The 24,267-nt window shown below is 48.6% G+C and overlaps 3 protein-coding genes across 14 annotated transcripts in view; 2 read left to right on the forward strand and 1 right to left on the reverse strand.

Annotated features, from left to right (window-relative positions):
- Positions 137 to 14,635, forward strand: EFHD1 (EF-hand domain family member D1). The gene is made up of 4 exons (XM_021396046.1): positions 137 to 540; positions 7,698 to 7,845; positions 13,150 to 13,284; positions 14,377 to 14,635. Exons 1-4 carry the CDS (start codon positions 245 to 247, stop codon positions 14,509 to 14,511), a joined length of 714 nt encoding a protein of 237 aa, XP_021251721.1. The 5' UTR covers positions 137 to 244; the 3' UTR covers positions 14,512 to 14,635.
- Positions 20,289 to 20,882, reverse strand: LOC110397481 (basic salivary proline-rich protein 2-like). Its single transcript, XM_021393825.1, has one exon. It carries the CDS (start codon positions 20,880 to 20,882, stop codon positions 20,289 to 20,291), a length of 594 nt encoding a protein of 197 aa, XP_021249500.1.
- Positions 20,336 to 24,267, forward strand: part of GIGYF2 (GRB10 interacting GYF protein 2) — a 73,039-nt gene continuing 69,107 nt past the window's right edge. For 8 of the 12 annotated variants that reach the window (XM_021393449.1, XM_021393454.1, XM_021393457.1 and 5 more), the window contains exon 1: positions 20,336 to 20,474. The gene's annotated coding sequence lies outside the window, so the exon portion shown is untranslated. Of the gene's footprint in view, positions 20,475 to 21,433; positions 21,461 to 24,267 lie in introns of all 12 variants that reach the window. The other 4 variants (XM_021393450.1, XM_021393451.1, XM_021393452.1 and 1 more) reach the window with 3 other exon arrangements.

The raw sequence follows: 24,267 nt of genomic DNA on the forward strand, positions 1-24,267 counted from the left end.
CGGGGAGCGTACACGCAGCCGGTGGGGCTGTACCTGACTGCAAGCGGCTCCAGCTCGGGGTTCACGCGCGGGGCGGCACGGCGGGGTCAGCCCGTGGGGCCGCACCGAGCGCTCCTCCAGCACCGCCCCGCCCCGCCCCGCCCCGCCCGCCGCCGCCAAGTGAGGGAATAAAGTTCAGGGCCGGGGCAGGCGATCCTGCGCAGAGCGTGAGCGCGGCCTGCGGCAGCGGTGCTGGTGTCGGGCCATGGCTTCGGAGGAGCTGGCGCAGAAGCTGCAGCGGCGGCTGCTGCTGGAGGAGAGCGGAGCGGCGGCGGCGGAGGGCGACGGGGAGGAGGCGGGGGTGGCCCCGTGTGAGGCGGACGAGGAGCGGAGCTGCCTGACGGCCAGCGCGGACGAGGAGCTGAGCGCCAAACTGGCCCGGCGGCACGACATCAACGAGGGCGCGGCGCAGCCCCGCCGGGCGGCCGTCTTCAATCCCTACACCGAGTTCAAGGAGTTCAGCCGCCGGCAGATCAAGGACATGGAGCGCATGTTCCGCCTGTGAGTGCTGGGTGCGGGCAGCAGCTCTTGGGGCTCGGCCGGGCCCCTTGCGCCGCCTTCCTGCCCGTCCGAGCCGCGGCTCGGCTGTCCCCGCGTGGTCGGCGGGGTGAGGGGGTGTGAGGAGGGCTGGAAGTAGCCGTTCTGCCTCACGCTCGGCTCGCAGCCGGGGGTTGCCTCTATTCGGCTCCTTTTCCTGGGCTCGGGGTGATTGGGTGCTCGTGGTGGCACCCGTCAGCTCTGACTTTATGGAGAAAGCATGTAGGACGAGGAGAAGCATAACCGGTGTGTCCCTGTGTCAGGGGAAGGAGCACTGGGTGGGTGGTGTGCTATGCAGTTCTGCCTGGCTGCGTGCTGCTGGTGACTGCTGGTGGCTCCAGGTACGGCTGACCTTTGCTTGGCCACCTCCAGCGTCCTGCTACGTGCTTGGTGTGGCCGGGAGGGGAGTGATGCTGCTGCAGCAGCCCTGCTGTGTGTCCCAGGGCAGGCCCGTGTCGCTTGGCCTCTCAGGCATACTGTGTGTCCACCTTCAGCAGCTGAGTGCCCCTGCAGCTCTGCTCCACAGCTTTGCAGCTCCAACTGCGGTCTTGTTGGCCAGGCTTTGTGTTCCCTCCCGTGCACTCAAGTGAAGATTGAGTGCGGCTTCTTCTTCTCTCTTCCTGGGACGGAGTTTGTTTCCTGTCAGGAACATTAGTTCTAAATTTAAGCAATGAGGAGAGCTGTTTGTGTAAGCAGAAGTGCTCTGCCTTAACCAGGGCCATGTTCCAGCCCTGCTCTATGCACTGTGAGCTCATGCATTTAGGCTGTGTGTGAGTGCCTTTGTTGCCTGTGCTCATGTTTTCTTTCAGCGCCCCAAATCTCTCTGTTCCCTGGGACAAATGTTCCCAGCCTTGAGGAGGGGGGCAGGTCTAGGGGTGAATATGCTGTCCGGCAGGGCCACGAAGGAGCCATATGGGGTGCAAAGAGCTGCTTCAGCTTACAGAGGTATCTGCAGTAGGGTTTGTAACTTGTCAGGTCTTTCTCCTGTCTGAAAGCTGCCTTGAGCATTTTGGAGACTGGGCCAAGAGACAGAGTTTGCTTGAATGCTTCCACTTTGCAGCTCTGTGGAGTGTTGCTGGCCCCAATCAGGACTGTTGCTGTGGGAGACCTAGCTGTGTGCTTGTGGCAAGGCGTTCATTTTTCTGAGAGTGCCGGAGGTCTTTGTTGTGTGGGCTGCTTTGCATCGGCAGCTGAGCACGGGGAGGGAGGTGTCTGGACAAGATTTCTGCTCTGCTTGCTCCTGTGCCCCTTCTGGCAGCTGGTAAAGGGATACTCTGTGTGGAGGGCTGAGATGTGGGACTGTGAGGGCAGGAGGATGAACCATGCTGGCAGCCTGCTGTGGTGCCTGTGGCCTAGAAGCTGAGGGCAGGGGCAGGGACATTTCCTCGGAAGGGAAAAGGAAGGAAACAACTGCATTTGGGGAAATGAAAAGTGGAAGAGCTGAGTTGCAGCTGAATTTTCAGACAATGAGCTCATTAAATGCAGGCCTTGTAAGTGGGAAATCTAGGCTTTGCAGTTGAATGCTAATCAGTAGTTCACTGTAGCAGGGAAACATTGTGTGCCGTTTGTGGTCCATTGCAGCTGAGCACTGGTCAGCTTGCCAGAACACGATGGAACTGGGCTGCGTGCTCCCCTGGCCCCATGGGGTGGTGGGCGTCATCCCTCTGGGTAGGAGGATAGAAACAGCTGTCCTGGTGCCGGCTCTGCTGAAGGCAGCTGGAGTCAGCTGCAAAGGATCTGGTCTTTGCTCCATCTGGTCCCAGCAACTTGTTTTAAGTATTGGCCAATACCACGTGCTCCAGACGGAGGAAATACTCCCCTTAATTCCTGCCAGTCAGAGCTTGAGTTAATGTGATTAAAGGTTTTATGCTTTGTAGGGCTTATTGGCCCCAGCAACGACAACCTAGGATTTTTCTTACTAATGTTAGAAAATAAGCCTTTGACAGACAGCCATGTTGTCTTGTTGCCACCAGATGCCAAGTTTCTGCTGTTCAACTTCCTGTCCCTGGGGTCTGGGAGCCCCTGTGCAAGGATTTGGTTGGGCTTGGCTTGCCCTCTTGTTGGAGCCTCATGTCCCTGTTCCCATGTGCTTTAGTGTCACAGCTGCCAGCACCAGGGTGCTTTGACTGTGCCACCCCAGGGTCCACAGCTGTTAAGTGTAGATGTTGCCATCTGAGGCACAGGAGCTCTTGGGGTGGGCTTTTTTCTTTCTTTCTTTTTTTTTTTTTTTTGGCGGAGGGACTAGGAAGTCTGCAGCTCAGGCTAATTATAATGCGACCTAATTAGTTGCCTGTTCTGATAGTGTGTGGTGATGGAGATAACCACAATAATCTCCCTTCCCAAAGTCTTGTGAGCAAGCTCTGGGGAGCTCTGGAGTCCTGCAGCTTACCTTGCTGTGATCTCATCCAGGCAAAGGCAGCTTGAGGGCAAGTGTGTGCGAGTGAGAAGCAGGCTGTGCCTGGACTGAGTGACCTCTCCGAGGTATGTAGTGGGAGAGGAAAGCAGCCACCAGATTAGTCTGCAGGGTGGGAGGAAGTGCATAAATTCCAGCATTGCTGTTGCATTTAGGGAATTTAATGTGCTGCCCGCTCATTTCATGGTTGCCTCATGCCTATCGAGTGGGAAAGGCTGTGGTCTCTGCTTGAGCCCCCTGAAGGGGCCCAGGCTGGGTGCAGACCGGTGCTGCACACCCTTGCTTGCTCTGGGATGGCTGTGATCGGCTGTCCCTGATCTGCCACCAGCTGTGCCTGGTGGCCCAGTGGTCAGGGAGGTAATCCTGATGGGGACTTGGCTGCCCAAGGCCATGTCTCTCCACCTCCTCAGAGGAAATCTCTGTGTAGGTGACTTTCATCTTGCCCTTCTATTGCTACAAGAGCAAAGCGTGGCAGAGGGATTGGAAATCCTTGCTGGTGGTGGGAGTCTGCTCCTGCCCTGGTATGGAGGACTTGTTATCAAAGCTCTTAATGTGTAAGGTGATACCCAATGCTCAGAGGAAATGAAGTGCTGCTTAGAAAGGATTTTGAAATATTTAAGAACCATTACTCTGATTTGTTTCAGAGCCTGTGTTAGGCCATTACTACAGGAGTTGCAGATCAAAGTATAGTTGCCCACAGTGTGTGTAGCAAGCTCAGGTACAGTGGATGCATACAGGAAGGGCAGGTTTTCTTTCCAGTCTTTCTCAATAAGTGTGAATATTTAAAAATGGCTCTTTGATCCTCCAGGATTTGCGATTTCTCATTCAGCTATCCTTTTTTTGTTTGGTGTTTTTCTCATTAAGACAACTGGTGAGGTAACTGCCAAGTCAGTACTGGTAATGCAGTCCTCAGCTTTTCCTTCTTCCTTTTCTTTCCCAGTCCTTTTATCTTTTGTGGTATAAGCCTCCAGCTGTGCTCCATAACACCATTGTAATGATTGTACTAGCACAATAATTGTGCATGATACACTTGCTCGTAAGTCTTTTCAGTTGAGTATTGCCTCTTTCCTTCCTTGTCCCTATTTCTGCTGCTGCTTTCCTCCCCCAGTGCTCCAGCAGCAGGGATGTGCTGCAGCCTGGGTGGAAGTCAATCTGGGTGCATACTTGTTGCAGTAGAGTTTGTCAGGAGCTCAGTGTCTCATCTGTTGCCAGGATTGTTACTGTGGCTGTACTGCGAAGCCTTATTGTGTCAGCCACAGTGCTTGTAGCTGTGTGCAGTGTCCCAGCTTATCCTTGGGGTCACAACTGTGCTGTTGAAGAAGGGGACCTACCATGGCCCCTGCTACTGATGTGCTGCTGGAGCTGCCCCATCTCTGTGTGCCTGAGATGTGAGATATATTTGCCTGTCAGTGTGAGGGCCCCTCTGTAATGCTTGCGTGTTGTTAGGGTGAGCCTTGGCTGGTGGTGTGGGGAGCTTTGAGCCTGAAGGGGAGCAAAGCTCTGGTGTCATGGCAGGTCAGAGGATGATGGCAGGGCTGGTGAGGCAGCTGTGCACACGGGTGCTGCATAGTTCTGCTGTGCTACTCTTGCAGTATAGGCCAGGATGGCTTTCAGGATGCTGGAATATGTTTAGGGACCAAACCTGCTCTGGTGTTCTCCTTCAGCTCTGCTTGTTACCTGTGCTATCCTTGCAGGGTGTCTGTCACCCTGCAGGAACAGGGCTGCTGTACTGATGGTGCAATAGGTGAGTGCTGTCCCAGGGCCTGGCTGGAGCCCAGGGTGCTGAAGAGGTGCCCCCAAAAGGCACTCGGTGCAATTGTGGGTAGGGCTGAGGAGTGCTGGGACTGATGCTCCCCAGGTTCAGCTGTGTAACAACTGCCGTGTGCCCTGTTGTGCAAAGTGCCTGCAGCTGTGGGGATGCAGCAGGGAATAAATTACACCTTCTCTCATGCCCTATAAATATGTCTCTCCCTAAATAGTCTGGCTGCGCAGCTGTGTGGCGGTTGTGTGTCTGTGCCAAGGTCCTAAAATACTTGGGCTCCTCTGGGAGGGGAGTGGGAGTGGGGGTGGGGAGGGAATGCAGCAGTGTGCCGGATGCTGTGCTGCTCCATGGGTGTCCTGCTGTCCCCAGCTGTGAGTGACTAGGTAACTGAGTTTGGGAGGCTGAATGCCTGCTAGCCCCTTGCCAGCGGCCTGTACTGTGTTGGAGAAGCATTCCTCTGGGGCCGCCCAGCCCTGTGCACTGAACACCTATTGTGTGGCTGGGACATTGTGCCGTTCTGCTGCCTGTTCCTCACAATCCTGGCTTTGTGCTGCCTCTCTGCAGGATAGTTGAGCCCTGAAGCTCTGCCCATTGGTGAGGCACCCAGTGTGGCTAGTTAACCCTTCTGGAGTGGCGTCTGCCCTCTAGACTCAGTGCTAAGATGAAGACAGGCACTGAGGAACAGTGTTTGCCTGCAGGTAGCATCTGCATCACAAGGGTGATGTGAGCACAGTAAGCGTGGGCTGGGCACCTTCCTTCTGTCTGGCTTCATCTCCATTCCCCTTCTTCTCTGAAAGTGGTAGCCTTTGTATGAGGGCTTGATGTAGCCCTGCTTCTACAGCTGGCTAGAGAGCAGCATGAGCTTGCTAGGGTGAAACAAACAAAAAAGCAAATCCCAAGAGCTTCCTTGATATGCTATACTGTGGTGCTTTATCTGATCTAAGGCACTGCCTGTCCAGCTGTCTTGCTCTAGAGGAACAGCTCCATACCCTTTTCCCCAAACTTCTAGGAAAAAGCAGTCTGACATTTAAATAGGGGAGAGACTGTACTTATTGCAATTCTGCAAGTGCTAGGTTTGGTTGTGCTGCTTACACATATCTTAAATTACTGATGCTTTCCTGCAGTGTGCCTGCTGTTTTTTTCCTTTCCTGACCTGTCAGCTCTGTGACCTGGTTTCTGTTCCAACAGAGGTTTCTCTCCTGGTTTTCCAGAAAGCTGTCCCATCTAGTGTCCTTAGGTTTTCTGGCTGCAGATGTTCTTGCGGGTTAGCAGCAGGGTCTGCAAGCCCACCAGATGCTATCACTTCAGTTCTCATGGTCTTGATACATTGGGCCTCATGGTAGTAGGGATACAGTATGAAAACTGCTTTGGGAGGTGGTGAGGCTGTCTGAAAAGCAGCACATGCCACCCTGGCTTGAAGGATCAGCACCCGGTGCTGTGGTGGGGCAATGCTGTTGGCTGCAGCCCTGCCTTGCACTGCCCATGCCTGCAAGCGGCTCAGTGCCAGCAGCTTTGTTCATGCTTTACTCAGCCGCAGCTTCCTCTGCTGCTGTGAGGTTTCTCAGCTGGAAAGGGCTTTCTTCCAGAGTAACCACAATTGTGGAGGTCTTGGTCTGGGATGGCTGCAGTTGATGTGCTCTTTGGAAGAGAGCTAATAGTGAATGAATGATGGGTGGAAGGATTTCACTAGCTCCTGCCAGAGAGGAGAGCTTCAGCACAATGTGTAGGGTTTCCTGTCTGAATACTCAAAAAATATATAACTGCACTGGGATTGAGATGGTGGGGAAGGAGGCCAGGGCAGCAGCAGGCACTGCAGCAGGGCTGAGCCTAGGCAGACCCTTCCCCATCCTGCTGTGTGAGCCCTGGCTCCATGCTGGACCCCAGTGGCCAACGCTGGTCTGACTTGCTTTCTGATTTGGGAATGAATCTTTAAGCTTGCTGTGGTGGGGCTTTTCACTCTGAGTGAATGCAGGGTCTGACAGGGCCAGGATGAGGGATGGCTATTGAACTGCTTGATAGTAGAGTTCATTTCTTCTGTCTTCAGACTTTGAAACCCAGTAATGACTCTAATGGTTATGAAATGCTGGCTGCTGAATGTGCTGGGTATTCCTTTCATGATGGCAGAGGATGTCAAGGGTGGAACTGGTGCACAGGCTTAGTCTGAGAGCTGCAGGTCACTGCCTCCCTCCCCTGTTTCTACCCTTTCCTCCTGCAAAGAGTTCTTTACAATCTTTTGTGCTCTTATGGGAGCATGGTCCTACTCCAGCCTTGCTCCTAGACTTGTCCTGAGGTGGGTTGAAATTTCTTCTCCTCCCGCTGCTGCCTTGCAGCCATCAGGCACCAGCCAGGATTACAGTAGTGCACTGTGCTTTCCCCCAGCCTGTTTTTGTGCTCTGCCTCAGGGCACTGAATCAACAGCTGCCCTGAAGCAGAGTGCTTATGTAGAACAAAAGCATTTCAGAGGGGAGAGATCTTAACAGCTGAGTGTGTGTCTTTTGCTTGGAAAAGATGGCCTTTTTCAAGGGGAGTTTCTGGTTGGTCTGTGCACCTTGTTTCTCCTCTAAATGAACTTGAGAGCTGGCAGCAGCTGGCTCTTGGCATGCTTTTGCCCCTCCATGCTGGTGCATGGTGTAAGCTGTGTGCAAGTTAACTTTGTGCTGGACATGCAAGTGGGCGAGATGGAAATCCCAAGATAAGCTGAGTTCCTCTTTTTTTCTGTGTGGGGTGGTTTGGCTTGGGCTTCTGAGTACTTCCTTCTTGGGAGAGACAGCTCTGAAAGTGGCCTACCACTTCCCTGAGCTTAATATAATTTGTGTTGTACAGCTTTTCTCTGTTGCACTTTGAACTGCTGTGTATTTTTTCCATTTGCTCAGTTCCTCTTCTGGAAGGATGCTCCTGGATACAGGGAGTGGTGAGGGCTGACCCTCTCCCCTTTGTACCCCACAGGTATGACTCGGGACGGGATGGATACATTGACCTGATGGAGCTGAAACTGATGATGGAAAAGCTGGGAGCCCCCCAGACCCATCTGGGCCTGAAGAACATGATCAAAGAGGTAGATGAAGACTTCGATGGGAAACTCAGCTTCCGTGAGGTAAGGTGGCATGGGTGCAGCTGGGGATGTGGTTGTGGGATAGTAGGGAGGAGACAGCTAGGCCCTGTTCTCCAACTTATAGCCCTGTCCCTTCCGTACTCCTCCTGTTGTGGGATGTGATGGAGCAGCAGGTGAGCTTCCTCATGCCACAGGCATATCCAAGTCTGAAGCACTGTTGGCAGCTGACCATCTCCAAGCGTAAGCAATGGTACCTGGTGCTGAAGCACTCCAACTTTGCTTCTTGCATTGGGAGCACATATGAGCCCAGCTGCGCAGGAGTGCTGGCAGAGCTTCCTGCTGTAGCTGGAGGTAGCACAGATTTGGCACATCCCCACAGTCATGAGGCATCTTTGTGTTTCTGCAGTACGGTGGCTCAGACCTTATTCTTGGTGCAGGGGCAGGGCTCTGCTTGAAGCAGACAGTTTCATGGTGCACAGACAACTTCCCTTTACAGTTCATAGTGGGTCCCTCTAAATCACAGTGACTGATCACAGCAAGCTCCAAGAGCTTGTGTCCCTGCAGTAAAGAATAAACTGGGTGATGCTGTAGTTCACTACTTCATACTGGCTCAGAGACAGTCAGCAAATGGATCTCTGTCGTTGCTCTGCTCTGATACTACTGGGCATTAGTTGTGCTGGGGGTGCTCAGAGCCCTGCTGTGGGCAGGGCAGGAGCTGCTGCTGGATGAAAGACGAGAGGGCACTTCAGCAGTGGCATGTGTGCAGTTGAGGGTACCCAGTCTTTATCACAGCAGTTATCACAACCTCCTGTTGAATAATCTACTAGACTTTGATTGCTGCCTGAATCAGTAGTGTGCGTAACAGTGTGGCTTTATACATTAATCGTCAGCTCCTCAGGCAGTACAATTACTTGACTCCCGCAGCGGTGGAGGGCTGTGTGGCCATCCTGCTGCTCTTCCCTCCAGGATGTATTGGAGATAGGGAAGCCTTGCTGCTCAGGATCTGTTTCTGGAGGGACTGTGCTCTTGCCATGCTTCTAGGGTGGGTATTTCGTTGTGGGCATGAGGTGCAGAGCTCTCCACAGCTCAGGATGTTGTTCTTTATTTTGAAAGTGCCATTTGTTTGCATTTTTCTTGAGCGGAGGGGAGAATGAGGATGTCTCTGTCCACCCTGTAGAGCTGTTGGGAATAACTATGTATGCTTCTGTTCCTCACACACCCTTGCTTTGTCCCTGCTCACACACACTTCCTATTATTGCTCAGAGGAATGCTTTCAACCATAAGGAGAGCCTCTCTGCTTACACTTGCTAAGTTCTAAGCTGGGAGTTCCTCTGTGCAGGGAAGGGTACCTGCTCAGGCGGAGGTGAGCTGGAGGTAGCAAAGAATCCAGTGAAGCAGGAAGAGCACAGTGTCCTTGGCCCCAGGTCAGACTGTGGCAAGATAAGCACTGTAGGCAGAACAGACGTGCACCGGTGATTGCCAGACCACTGTGTGTACTGAAGGAGCCTTCTCTGTGTGCTGCCTGGGCTTGCCTTTGGACTGGGTGAAGAGCTAGGAATGGCTTCTGGGCTGCAAGCAGTGCTGCAGATGCTTTCTCCCATGAAACCAAAGTGCCTTTTTTCCCCATGGCTCTGGGTCACCCAGCCTATCATGTCCTGGCATTGGTGTTTCCACACAAGTGGCAGTGTGGCTCCTCCTTCTGCTGCCACCTGTTTGGAGCACAGCCCCTTGCATGGCCACACGTCAGCTGGCATGTGTTGAGTGTGCTGCCAGCTCTTGGCATGTGGCAGGCAGCAGCTGGTGCTGTTGTTGTAGTTTATAGGCAGATGCAGAAAGATGGACAAGCAAACAGGCTGGAATGAGGCAATGTTGCTGGCAAAGCTCTGGGGACAAATTGCAGAGTCTTGGCAGGTACTCAAACCTTCCAGTGGTAGAGAGGAGCAGGGTGCTTGTTGTGTTGTTGCGGAAGCACTGGGCAGAGGGCTGGCAGGAAGACTGGCTTCCTGGTGGGTGAGGAGGCCTAAACCGGCCCTGTGGCCCTGCCCTGCTCCACTTCCTGCTCATGGTGACAAGTCAGCATGCTCTCCACATGCTCACTAAGACCACTGATAACCCAAGGAGAAACCCTGTTTTAAATACATGCCTGAACTCAGCTGCTGGAGGGCTCCTGTCTTTCCAGAGGATATGTCCTGACAAACCTGCCTGAAAACATGCTTCTTGAGGCCTGGCCAGAGAATTGCCAAGGGCCTCTTTCATTTGCAACAGGTCACCTTTCTGTTGTTGCTTTGGGTAGTGCCATGTCCTCCCATCCCATGTAAGCTGCTGTCTGGAAAGCAGGCCTGTGTTGCTCTGGCTTGCTGCTGACAAGCTGTTGGCCCTATTAGGAATGCTGCTTGTACTAGTGACTTCTGAGAGTCTGTCAATTGATCAACCATTAACTGCGCAAGGCTCCCTTCGCAATTTGAGCCAAGCAGTTTAGGCTTTGAAAGATCAGGTACAGCAGGGGGAGGAAAAAATCTCTGCTGTTTTTTTTTCATTACCACAGGAAAAGAGTTAATTGGTATAATAGTAATGTCTAATTCTAACTGCATCTACAACCTGCTGAAATCCACCCACTGTTCTTAATGCCCTCACCTGTTTAAATGCTGACCAACATCATCTGTTTGCTAGCAGGGTTTGTGTGAACCACAGCCTTGGGTGACTCCACTCTTCTGGCAAGCAGTTCCAAGGGCATTGCTGCCAGTCAATCCAATACTGCCCTTATGTCCTGGAGTTCAGCACGGTGTTCAGAGGGATGCATGTCTGCAGCATTGCTCTGAGACTTGGCACTGATTAGGTCTTTGCTAATGAACAATGCGAGGGCAAATAACTCTTGCTTCCTATGAAGTTTGTGGGGTGGAAAGAGTGCGTCCCATTATGCGTGGTTTTTGAGACCTAGGTTTTTAAAAGTAATGGCATTGTTCACTTTGGTTTCTCTGGACATTTCTCTGATGCTTAGCGGCGCATGATATGTCCTGGAGGTAGCAAGGATATGAAATGAGTTAGTTGCTGATGACTCCTATTTCTGAATTTAAAATTTCTGATATTGCTCTCTGTTAAGTGAGGATTGATGCCTCAATAGCAAGTAACTGGTGAGGGTGGGCTACAGGCAGTGTATTGACATGCAGGATTGATCATGAACTCTGGTGGAAACCAGTATGATGCCCAATAGCCTGTGTTGCAGGGTACTCAAAGGCTGGAGTTATGCTGTGTCCACTCCAACTAGTGGTTTGCTCCCTGGTTTCCTTTTTAGTTTGCTTTCCTTGGCTGCAGCAGCCAGTATTCCATTAGAGGATTGCTTCCCTATCCCCTAGTTTCAGGATGATTCATGCACACTTGTACTTGTGACTGGGTGTTTCCACTCCCTCCCTGGGCAGCAGCTGTGCCAGACCTCAGGATTGTGCTGCTTTTGCTGCACTTGTCCAATGTCGGGAAGTGGGACTTGTGGGGTGGAGCAGAAACTGTGAGGAGGAACTGTGACTAACAGCAGTATGTGGAGCCTAGCCTGCCTGCAGTGGTGGCAGAGGAGAGGAACTAGCCCAAACCTAGTAGATCTGAGCAGAGTGAGAGCGTGTCTTGGGAAGGATTTGCTTTCTCTTCAGCAGAGCATCACTTAATTTATGTGGTTTTTTGAGGGGAATACAGTTTCTCCCCAAGCATAGACTGCTTTCTGGTTGCTCTGTGCTGAGTGCACAAGGGGTTACAAGGCCACTGCATGAAGCAAGGCCTGGTAACGCTGCATCTGTGAGAGGGCAGCCAGCGCTGCAGTCATCTCCACACCCCTCCCCATGGGAGTCTTCCCAAACTCTTGCATCTCCATTGGCTTCTGTGAACAATTTGAAATGGAAGAGTAGGGATTTCTCAGTTCAGATGCTGGGACTCTGCTGCCCTCCTCTGGGATAACACAGGCGCTTTCTGGAGGGGAAAGCCAAGTCATAAAGTGTCAGGCGTCCAAGTCAGGATGTCAGGTGCCTGTGCAGATGGACTTCACAGCAGTTCTGTGTGGTATTTGCAGCTCTCTCCTCTGGACTGAAGTGCTGCAGTGGTGCATTATTACTGGACTCCTTTAATACCTAGGTGTCTTGTCTCTGTTCCTTTAGTGCTGTACCATGCAAGCGCTGAGACACCTCCTGGGGTGCCCAAGAATAGCAAGGAGTTGTGTGAATTTGGTTATCAGGTGGCAGGTGATGGAGAGTTCTTTACTTTTAAGCAGCTTTTCTTGTCCTTTCCGTGTGTGTTTAAAGAAAAAAGTGTGCTTTCATTAATGGTAATACGGCTGATTCTTTCTCTTCTGCAATTCATTTGCCAGTTTGCACTCTGCTTTAGTGACTCGAAGTTTGTTAAATGTCTCTGTAGTTCAGTGCAGGACAAAGGTTTCAAAACCAGTTACTGTGGACACTGGCACTCCTTTAAGTCACCTCTGAGTCTCATGAGGGCATGCCCCTGATCTGGCCTGACAGATATATTAGAGAAGCTCTTCTGTGTATTATTTCTGTTGTGCCCATTAAATACCTGGGTGTTGCTCACTGTAGCAAAACCATTCAGGGTTTCCTGGAATGCGCGAGGCATTGCTCCGAGTACTAATTTGAGTAGTCTTTCCCATGACCTAGACAAGGAGCCAGTTGAAGTGACCATGTGTTATTGTTCCTGGTGCATTTGGCCTTAATTTTGTTTTTTCCTCCTATGCTGTGTGGACAGTGGGACTTGGGAAGTACTGAAAGCAGGGTTTATGGCGGCTGGGCAGTCCCCAAACTGCTTTTGAGTGCACACCATTGCACTGATATCCTCCATACTGGAATTGGACTGTCACCTCAATACAGAGAGACTGAGGTTCAGGTGTGAGGCAAGACAGTCTTTGTTGCCCTGCTTTCATTCTTGTGGGATGTGATCTGAGACCCCACAACAGTGGGGAAGCTGGTGGGGGAAGGTAATATAGCATTGGGGTGTGGGGGTGTGGAGGGCTGTATCAGAGCTCACCCTGTAGTTGTACCAGGCAGGTGGGGATGGTCTCTTTCCTCTTGCTGTGTAGGAGCCCTGCAGCTGTGCTTCATCATGGCTTTGTTCCACACAAACCCTCTTTTCCTAAGAGGTTTCTCTCTTTAGTCCATCAGGGCTGTGTAGTAGAGGTAGGACACGAGAGCATAAGTTGCCATTTGGTTTCTCTAAAACTGGCTTCATTTGCTCTGAAATGTCAATTCCTACCCCTCCTGTGTCCCCTTCTCCTCCCGTAGGTGGATGTCTGTGCTGTTTGCATTTTAATTCTTCACCTCAGTGAAGAACTTGAATGTTTCTTCTCTGTCTTGATAGTTCCTGCTGATCTTCCATAAAGCTGCAGCTGGGGAACTTGAGGAGGACAGTGGACTGTTGACTCTCGCAAAGCTTTCTGAGATAGATGTCTCCACTGAGGGAGTCAAAGGAGCCAAGAACTTCTTTGAAGCTAAGGTATGTTGTAGCAAAAACAAACATGAAAAAACTGCTCATAGAATCTCAAAGACAATGAGAGCCTAACCCTGCTTGCTTTTCAGTCGAAGATACTGTCTATTTTCTCCCTAGCTAAGAGAAAGTGTGATTTCACCTGGCCTTCACCTCAGCCACTGCTTTTTCCCTTCAGACTTTGTTATTATCCAGCTACAGCATTTTTCTGCAGATTAATCAACACTAGAATGGCTTCATTCACTGTCTCTGCTGTGGATCTTACCCTGGTAGAGCTGGCTGGTGGACTCGTGTCCCTGTGGCCGAGAGCTGTACGTGACTGGCTGGCAGCTTTTAGAAGACAAAAGCATCTTGGAAACAAATACATAGGGACTGACTTTCTCATTTTTCAGAACTTGACCAGCGAACTTGGTTTAGTGGTGAATTGAGTGTTTTGGAGTGTAGAATTTCAGATGTCTTTCTTGAGCAGTTCTTTGTAACCTTTGGAATCAAAACTATTCCACAGAGTCCTGGTGCTGGCAGAAAGAGCTTTACACAATGAGAAGCTGACAAAGCACCCTTTTTGCAAGATCTGTTGGAGAGAGACTAATCCTAATTGCTTACATAAGAAGTTTTGTCCTGAGAGTGTAGCACAGCTATTGCATAGCAGATGTACTGAGATGAAAGCTGGAAAAAAAGCCAGCAAAAAAAGTCTCTTTGATCTGCAGATTATCTGTGGTATAGTATGATTATCTCAGATTTGGCTATGATTCAGAGCTGTTTTCTGCTGTAGTTTCTCTCACTGTTTACTCACAACTTGTGCTGTGCTGCATGCTTACAGAAATAATGCATTTGACTTAGTACTGATGGCATTGTTTTAGTTACTTGCTAGTGACTTATTAGTAAATGACCTTTCTATTTTTGACATCAAGTCAAGCAAGCTAGCAAGTATTGGATGTAAATACCCAAGTAGTTCAGTCTAATTAATACTTGACCCATCCTGACAGCTTCCCATTAAGGAATGAGAGGTGCAGTAAACAGTTTGGTGTTGCTCACTTAACAGTAATTCAGACTTTGGTTCTGTCTCTGATGGAAAGCATTTTTGTTTTCTCTTTCATAAAGGTTCAAGCCCTTTCTTCTTCAAGTAAGTTTGAAGCAGAGATAAGAGCTGAGCAAGATGAGCGAAAGCGAGAAGAGGAGGAAAGGAAGCACCGCCGAGCAGCTTTCAGGGAGTTAAAGTCTGCGTTTACCCAGTAAGCAGCTAGCCAATATGCACTCTGAGATTGCACGTGACTTTGTACGTTTTCCAGATCAGGGTTCTACCTGGAGAGAACAGCCTGGCTCCTGCCAAGCGAAGCTGTAACAAATTTTAGTCTTCCTCTCCTGAAGATCCTTCAACTTTCTAAGGACACAACTCTTGCAGTTACTATGCATTCATAACGATATGAATCATAAGAGCTGTGTGCATGCTGTTTGCTTTGAACTGTCAGGAGTACATCACCCTGAAGTAGAAACAGCAGGTAGCAAATCATGGGTAAGCACTGACAAGTGTTTACCTACTTCATTCTTTCCTTTTCTGTACATTTTTTCTCTTAACCTCCTTATTAATTAATTCCTTGCTTACATTCAAATAGTGAGGTCTTGTGTAAAGCAGAGTGTACAAAGTACAGATTCACTTCCTGTATGTTTGTACTGCTGTTGGGTGTTGTCACACATCCTCGACTTCATCAGTCTTCCTCAAAGCCCTGTGCTGCAGGCACTGAAAGCACTGTGAAGAAAGATAACTACTAGGGACAGGGATCAAATTATTTCCTGTAGCTTTTTTCTTCTGCCCAGCATGTTGGAGAGTCTTTCAGTTTTTCTTCTCTGAAGTGCCATACTAACTTTTCAGTAAGATGCAAGATTTCTGAGAACTTTGAAGGGAGGAAGCTAGCTCTCTTAAACAAGGAATAGAAAACTGAGCTGCCTAATCATGTATCTTCTTTCACATTCCATCATGTTTAGTGTACTATATGGCTTCACTGTATTTTTTCAGCCTTAGCTGTGTCTGTTTTTAAGGGATATTGCCAGATGGATGTCAAAATTGGATGGCACACAGGGTTTTTTCCTATTTGAATATGTGCTCCACCTGAATCATAAAGGTGGTGGTGGTGGTTGATTTCATTAGAGCCATAACATGAAACCAGCCCAGCATCCTGAGCAATCCCTGTTCAAGAAGGGAAGACCAGAGAGGTTAGCATCTTTAGCTCAATTGGCTTCAGAGGGCTTGCACTGTACTTAACTATTTCCTTTAATGCACACACACAGGAAACTTGCCCATAAATGTTAAAGTACCTGCTGCTTGTCTGAATATATGCTGAAGGTTATGGCAGTGGGAAGCTGTATTCCCTTGGAGAGACCTCTCAAAACGTGAATTTGCTCAAATTGTATCTTGCTGTTGCCCCACTTGGTGCATTTTTTTCTCTCCCTTCTGGAGAGAAAAAACTCAGCAGTCATTTTTTTCACTTGTCTGTTTTGCTTCTTAAACTATGAGCACTAAACTGTGAGCGTGGAATAATGAATAGAAAAACCTCTACTCTTTAATGTCAGGTGAAAGAATTGCTAAATGATTAAACTGTGTATATATATCTTCACAGATTATATTTTATAAAATCACGCTTTTTTAGCTAAGTATTTATAATTAAATGTTTTTATACTTTACAACAAAGCAAATAATTTCATCTTTAATCATTTCTTCTGTTTCTGAAATGTACAAATAAAGCATTGTTATCTTCAGTATTGCCTGTGCTTTATTTTAGGTCCCCAACTATACTATTTTGTTTACAAACTACTGTAGTGATCCCCACTCCTGACTGTGCCACTATCTGAGCCCCAGAGCTTAGCATCCTGATTTGGGTGGGTGAGGAAGTGTTCAGACCCTTCTTGATATGGTGTCCCCTTCTCTACAACAGCTCTAGTTGAAAAAGTTGTCATGTTTGCAATGTCTCAGAAAAGAATGTGGCTGCGTAAATATTTGAAATACTGTCCACTGCTGAGTGTTGACAGCTGAACATTATCAGCCTCCCCATATCTGAAAATAGCCACTGCATCCCAGCCTTGATAGTGCTCCAGGTGGGAACTAGAAGCTGGTTGCTTCAGCTATGTTTCACTTTGCCTTTCCTTCTGTTTTGATATTAGGGAAGGAATATACACAAGAGTCTTCAAGTGTATCCAAGCATTTTGGTTCTGCTCTTGCTGATCTCCTAACCTTTGCTGGCAGGGCCAGCGTGGAGGGCTCAGAAGGAGCCTGAACTCTGTCACTGCAGGCACAATCCAGTGATGAAAGGGAAAGCATAAATACTTTATCCTGCACAGATCTTTTGTATGGCTCAGTTCTGTGTGTTGTGGGCAGCTGATGTATTTGCCCCATGTCTGTGAGCCCTTGGACCTCTGAGGTCAGGTAAAATCAGGATGAGGGCTCCTTAGTCTTCACTACTGTGGGAAAATGGCAAAGCTGCAGCTCTTGAATTTCTTTTTTTTTTTTTTTCCCTCCAGTAAGCACTGCTGCCTTGTTAGTTTGCACATGTAGCTGTGCAGGGCAGCAGCAGGGGAGGGTGGTAAGAGAACTCCTAATGTGTTTTTTTAGTATATTTGAGTCAATTCTAGGTGACAAGTTTCAATAAGGAAGTCAGTAGTGTCTGGCCCTTGCATAGCTCAGGCTGCGAAGACTGGAAGGATGGGTTCTTCCTTCTGGTTGTGCATCTGTAAAAGGACAAGATAACCAGGTCAGTCAACGCAAACCGGGAGAATGTGTAAATGGGGGTAAAAGGTTGCTCTCTAAGAAGAATACCAGCTGTAGAACGTGGCATCTGTGGCAAGCTGACTTTGCTCCTTAGTCCTTTCCTGAGAGGGTGACAGTCTCCTGGATTAATTGGATTTTGTCCCAGCCCAGCTTTATTTTATGAAGGCATCTTTGGCATGCTGAGGGCAAGAGCGTTAGGTCTGTAACTGTTCAGTTTGCTGCCATGGGAGCTTTGTTCAATTCAAATGGGTGCTGTTAGTTGGCACTTTTTTTTCAGTGCAATGAAGAGTAAATGTTTTTGGATGTACACCTATTTTGAAGTTGCAACATGAATTTTGAAATCAGCTTTGCAAGAATTGACATTGAGAAGTTAATTGCTCTTTAAATTGTTCTGTTTTGCTGGCAATTATTGGAGTAAATGACAGCATAATTAGGTCATTCAGAGATATTAAAAAAAAAATGCTTAGCTGAATTTCTGAGCCAATACTTTCTGCTTGACAATATGGACTTAAGTTTATTTATCTATAATTAAAACACTGTGGTTCTTGATGCTGTCCTCCCTTTATGCCTGATGTCACCACAAGAGGCCTTTAAAGCTCCTGGCAATATGAACTCTATTTGCTGAAACATGCTACAAATGACTCTAAGTCTGCTTGTGAGGGTAAGAACAGATATTTAATGAAAAATCTGTTGCAGATGCAGGCCTTTCCCAGAATGGGTGAAGAGTTGTCTCGAGTCACTTAGTTCCTAGAATAGGAACTTCAGCTCATCCTTTGTCTCTGGAGGATTTTTGTTTAAAATTTCCCAGACAAGAAGATATACAGCTGAGAAGTCCAGAGTACTTCAGCAAACACTGAATTCTTAAATTGGAGCGTGTTTCTCACTGATCCTTCTATACTCATTAGGATACTCATTAGGACTGCACCAGACACCATGTGATGGCAGAAGCTTTTACCTAAAAAGCTCACTACAGGCACAGTCAAGAGGGAAAGGGAAACAATGCGATGTGAGAGTATCTTGCCTCTGGGATCTTCATGGCTTAGAATTTAGGCTTTAGCTGCAAAGGTTAAGCTGACTAAATTGAATTGTAATTTTATGGGAGTGTCCAAATAAATCCTTGGCAAGATGGATTGGAATAACCAGAGTACTTCACTGTTGCTTTTCAAACTCAACTTGCCGAATCTAAGAATGATGTCTTAAAATAATTGGGTGTGCAAAAGTAGCAGTGTTTATGTGGTACTCTGTCTTTCAGCACAGACTATCTGAGGTGACAGATGCATTGAACTGACTGGCTTTAAAAACCATGTTTGGATGTTCATCTGTCTGCCTCGTCTGCTGTTCTTACCGTTATTTTTAGGGACATGACAAATTACGATGGTTTTTCCCTCTCCTGGAAGACAGAGGCTGCTGAGACTGCTGACACTTCTCAGACAGAAAGCCCAATATTTCAACAGAAGGGAGCTGCTTTTCCAAATAACTAAACTGGAGGTGGGGAGTGGAGATGTGAAACTCTGACACGTCTTTTGAGCTGCTTTATGGTGATTATTAATATTTCAAAGCTGTGCTCTATGTTCATAGCTTCACAGCTGTACCGAGGGAGGCAGGATCTTGTTTCCATACTAGGTCAGGTGAAAACAGTGGTTCAAAAAGGAATGCCTCTGGTTCATTAGGGATGCCATTTCCTTGCACTTGGATTTTTAATAGTGTGGATGGATTGACATGGCAATCAAGAGGGCTCTGAAGTACATCATGCCCTCAGTACCTGAGAAAATCTCAGCCTAGCTGCTGGGGTAATTTCATACACAGACAATGTGCAGTGCTGTAACTAAACCAAGCAGGAATTTAACCACACAGATACAGTTTTGAATTTTCATGACAACCTTCCCGTTCTGTTTGAATGAGAGTTGTAGAGGACTTAAGAGGCACTTACCATTACAACGAGCAAAACAAAAATCTGAGTTTCCTCGAGATATTTTAGAAAGAAAGCTAAGATCTGCAGATGAGACATCTGTTAGACATTCTCTTCCTGAATTCTTGTCTCAATAATATCTTTGTAGTGATGGGGGGGGGGGAATTTCTAGGAGTGTTGAACTTCTCCCAGCTCAGATAAAGCTTGCCTTAGAGCATGTGAATATTTTGAGTACTCAAATGCATGTTCAGTAAGTAGAATAATAAGGGACAGTAGCTTCTGTAGTTAAGCTGGAAGTTCTTACTGACAGCTCACAATGCAGTGCTGCCTCTCCATTCCCCAGACCATTATTAATATCAAGCTGTGTGACAACAAACAGGGGGATCAAATGCAGCCTGTTGGGGGCAGCTCCTTGCTAGGCAGCTTTGGTTTAACCTACTGATCTCCTAAGAGAGAAATTTCAGTCGGATTTTGGGGTGAAGTAGTCTGTGTTGCTCTCAGCCAGAACTAAATCCTAAGAAACACAGGCTTGTCTCCCATTAGCTCATGAGGAATCATTTGCATTCACTCTTGCATCATTTTTGGCTTGAGTTTGGTGCACAGTGACAAGTACTTAATCACCTAGCAGAGGAGGGAGAAAGCGAAACGGATTGTGGCTGAAATCATGGAGTGAAATAGCTTCAGCTGAAAACAGTGACGTCTCCAACAGCGCTTAGCAGTGAGCAGTAGGTTGTTAGGCTCCAGGAGCCACACGGGGTATTCTGAATCGTGTACTAATATGGGTTTTAGGTCTAAAAATAAAACAGTATTTTTAGCTGGAAGAAGTTTGCCTCCAGCTGCTGCTGATTTTTCTATCAGGAACTTCGGAACCAAACTGTGTACTACAGGATGACCCTCCTGTGCTGCCAGCAGCACTCGCCTCCTGAGGGGCTCCCTGGGGCCCGCTGTCCGTGGGCTTGCTGCCTTTCCCAAGGTTGGACGGGGCCTTGCAGGTTCGTAGTGCAGTACACGGCAATGAATTACCCGCATGTCACAGGACACGGCTGTGGGGGATAACGTGTGTGACAGCGGACGAAGGTAGTTTCTTAGGGGAAGCACTGATAGGAACCGAACACTAGGAACTCAGACTGGGGGGGTAACCGCCACTGCGGGAGCACGGCCCGGCTTCTCACAACTCTGCGCCTAGCTCATCGTCCGCGCTCCCCCCCCTTCCTATAGGGCCGGGCGGGCCAGGCCGCAGCTGGCGCCCGCTTCCAGCAGGGGGCGCGCTCTCCTCTGAGGCGAAGAGCGATGCGCGCGCAGCCGCCGGGGGCCGCCCTCTGCCGCGCGCGCGGCGCATTGACGTCACACGGGCGGTGCCCCCTCAGGGGCGGGGGGAGGGGAGGGTCGTCGCCCATCCGGGTCCCGTGGCGGAGGCAGGGGGCGGGGCCTACCCTCACGTGACGTTGCGTGGCGGCGCAACCGCCATCTTGTGTTGTTGGGGCCGAGCAGTCGCTGTGGCTGTGAGGGACTCTCCGTCCGGGAGCGCAGGTAACGCCGTCTCGTCGGCTCCCTGCCCTCACCGCCCCTTCGGCCGCCTCCCCGCCAACACGCTCTCGTTGCCGCCGCGTTCTTCGCCCGCCAGAGCGGCTCCGGGACCCTGCGGCCCTGGGCACCGGCCTGCCCGGCGCCTCCTGTCCGCTGCGGACCGGGGGTGCCGCAGCCCCGAGGCGCCCCGCGGCCTACAGGGCAGCGGGGCACTCGGGCCCGGCCCGGCGGCGGGGCGCACCCGTGGGGCGTCCCCTGATTCCTTGCGTTGGGCTGTTGCTGAGCTTGGCCCCGCTGTCGCCGGGGCGTGGGCCTCGCCTTCTCCATGCGGCTGCTCGGCAGCGAGAGGCTGTGGCTGTCAGACGGCGGCGGGGCGCTCACGGCCCTCGGGCTGGCGGCCGCGCCTCCCATCACGCTGACCTGTGTGAGCTCACTCCTCTCGGCTCGGGGGACTGGGCCTGTTCTCAGGCAGGTGCACGTTGAGTGCGGTCTCTGCCCCCCTCGGAGCACGCCCGGCGCTGTCAGGTGCCGCGGGCTGAGGAAGGAAGGAAGGAGCTCGTGGAGCGTTGAGGCTCTCCCGCCCGCGGGCGCAGCGTGGTGGCAGCAGCCATGACCAGCAGGCCTTGGCAGCCCTACGAGTGCATTGGTCACGATCGTGTACGTTTGGTATTGATCCAAGTCAAGTCGTTTCAGTGTCAACAAAGGAACTCTGTGCAGTCCCGCTTTGAAGTGGGACAAGTTGTAGGCTAAAAGGAGACACTGTCAAATAGTACTTCTGGAATAAAATGTATGTTTTTCCCTGTAACCTTCAGCACAACATTTTTTTTTTTTGCTGCTGCAGCGCTTTACCTCTTACTGTATTTTTTGTGAGCTTGTTCGCTTGGGTGGGAGGGTAACAAACTTCTGAATTCTGTGTATATTTTGTCTAACTCCTTGCTGCTCATTCTATTTTCTTGCTTCAGGAGCTGACTTGGGCAAGTTCCTGGAAAGTACGTGTTATTTTTTTTCCTCCACTTTTCCCATAAATCTGCTGGTTGCTCTTGTTTTTAAGAAACTTTGTAATAAACACAAACCCATTTGCTCTTTTCTGTGTAGAACACTTAATAGTTTCATAGTGTGATATTTTGGAACCATTATAAACAAACTTTGTTGCTGTAGTCACCAGCAAAAGCTTTGTTCTGCTATTTTTGAGCTCTGTTATTGGTTGCTGACTCCAGTAGATAAGATCGTCAGTAGGTATTGGTATTCTTGACTAGGCCCTCTTCAGACAGTTTGCTGATGTTGAAGTGAAATTGTGTGTCCTAATTGGTCCTAGGGGAAGCAGCAGAATTGCTGGAGTGTCTGTTGTCACTCCCCCTTCGCCCACCAGGCTTGTATAGGAATAAGTTCTGAAAGTTAATGTCAAAGGTCACACATGTTACTGCTAATTCCTTATGGTATGTGATTAGACAGAATGTTTAATAGTCAACTATATTAAAAAGTAGGTTTACGCATAGAAGTTCAATGTCAGCTTGTTCAAGCAAGACCCACATCTCATTCTGAGACTTTGGTAGTCCCTTTCAACATCTGACGGTATTGTGGATGCTTTCTTAATGACTTGAAGAGCTGTTTGGGATCTCCCAGTGCATGGTGATGTGAACCTGTGTGCGGTGGTCATTCACAGTGTTTGTTTTGGGTCCTTTTCTGAATGTTTTCTTGAGTGTGCTTTAAAATAAGAGCATTGAACTAAAATGAAAAGTAGTCACTTGCAATGATGCAGGGTAATCAGCAGTAATGATAGCACAGCAACTTGAACTCTTGTAGATTCTTTTTTCATTACTGATGTTGATCATCTGAGGACTGTAAAGAATCCTCAGGTGCTCCTTTTCGTATTTTTTTCTTGCCATTCTTAAGCATACACTAAATGAAAAATGTGGTCTTTATATTGACATAGGTGAAAACTGTAAGCAGTGAGTTGGGATTTTTACAGCTTAATTTGTCAGACTGTTTACTACTTGATTGGTGAAAAGATCTTGGCTATCAAAGGTGAGGGAGCAGGGAACATTGCTTTAAGGGATTCGGGCTAAGTGCTATTACATTTCTTCCGCTTTTGCTGTCCATTAAGGCCAATTGTCCAAATGGAGTGCTGTTGTGTACTTGAGGTTCTTAAACCTGACTGTAAATAAGATGTTGGTACCACTTCTAAAATCTATAGCTACTTGATTTATAAACAAGCTAGATGTCAGTCATCTCACTGGGGTAGCCACTCAGACTGGCTGGGGAGGTTGTTTGCTACTGCACGCCTCTGCTGAAAGGTCTTTGTAATTATTTAAGTGTGCACGGAAAACATTAGTGCACAGTAATTTATGAAGATGAGCCAGGTACCTGAGTCATAGTCTTTTCCTTCCCCTTTTCTCCCTCTTTTAAAGTGGTTCAGGCCTCCAGCTCTTCAGATTTTTGTTAGAAATAATGAGCTTTTTCTGTCTGAGTTTGTAAGTTCACGTAACTGTCAAATGTACAATCATTCATTCACTGGAGGTCTTGAAATTCATGTCCTAGTGCTTGTTAAAGTGTGAAGTTAAATCTTGTGCCAATCAGTATATCCTACATATATATGCTTTTCTCAGTGTTGTTCAAAGAATCGAAATGAACTGTATTAAATTCATGATTAGAGATAGAATCACGGACTTTTAAGAGTTGGAAGGGACCTCTGGAGATTGCTCAGTCCCAGCCCCTGCTAAAGCAGCTTCCCTGTGGTATGGCACACATGCAGGTGTCTGGGCAGCTCCTGAATCTCTGCAGAAGTTCTCCACCACCTCTGTGAGCAGCCTGTGCCAGCGCTGTAGAGGAAGGAGGGAGGGCGCTGACCAACAAAATTTCAGTTCACAAACATGAAAACACAGGCCTGATCTGCTTCCTCCTTCCTGCAGAGCTTGCTAGAGATGCCCTGGATATTTCAGTAAGGAAAAACCCATCTCTTCTTATTGAGTGTGTCTTTGTGTTTAAAGGGGCTCTTTCTTTACTCATTTTCCTCATTAATTGATTTTAATTAGTTGAGTGACATTTAAACATTTGCGCGAAATGCTGCAGGGGGGATAGTATTTGATGAGAATGAAGTCAGTTACCAGCATAGCTTAGCCTGTCCTTTCCTCTGCAGTCAAGTCCTGAATGTTCTTTGGTTACGGAAATGGTCTGTGTTGAAAATTGTCAGAGCAGAAAACCCAGCAAGTTTGTTCAGGATGTGTTAACTTGTGGATAGAACTAAGACGAAGCATGAAGTGCTTGAAATTATAAGGTCTATACCACATTGGCCCTCTTGTGGTTGACTGGTGGTTTTGTGTGTGTGTGTATGTATGTATATGTGCATATATAAAAGCATGTTGTTCCTTGTAGTGATGCTTAGTAGCGTTATTTTTTCACCTTCAGCTCAGGTGGTGGTGGAGGACTCTAGAAGGCCAAGGTCCTTACATTGCTTTGTTAGTGAGAAAGATTGTCAGGGTGTTGCTGACTTCTGTGCCCAGTTGACAGTGTGCTGTCAGTTGATTCTATCTAACAGGTTAACATTCCTTGAATATGGTAACACTTGCAGATATCAAGCTGTTGCTGTAGAAGCTAGACTGCCATTGAAGATTTCATGGCCCACTTCAAATTATTTTCTTTTGTGTGAAAAGAATGCTTAGAATTGTTCAGATGCACCTGAGGCTTTTGGCAAGTGTGAAATCCAAGTGTGTGTTTTCAAGAACGAGCTACTACTATAATCCTTAAAGCCTGTAATAGACGGAAGCTGGATTTCTAGACCTTGCAGATTCTGGATAAT

Source organism: Numida meleagris, chromosome 4 (assembly GCF_002078875.1).
Source record: "Numida meleagris isolate 19003 breed g44 Domestic line chromosome 4, NumMel1.0, whole genome shotgun sequence".
NCBI lineage: Eukaryota > Metazoa > Chordata > Aves > Galliformes > Numididae > Numida > Numida meleagris.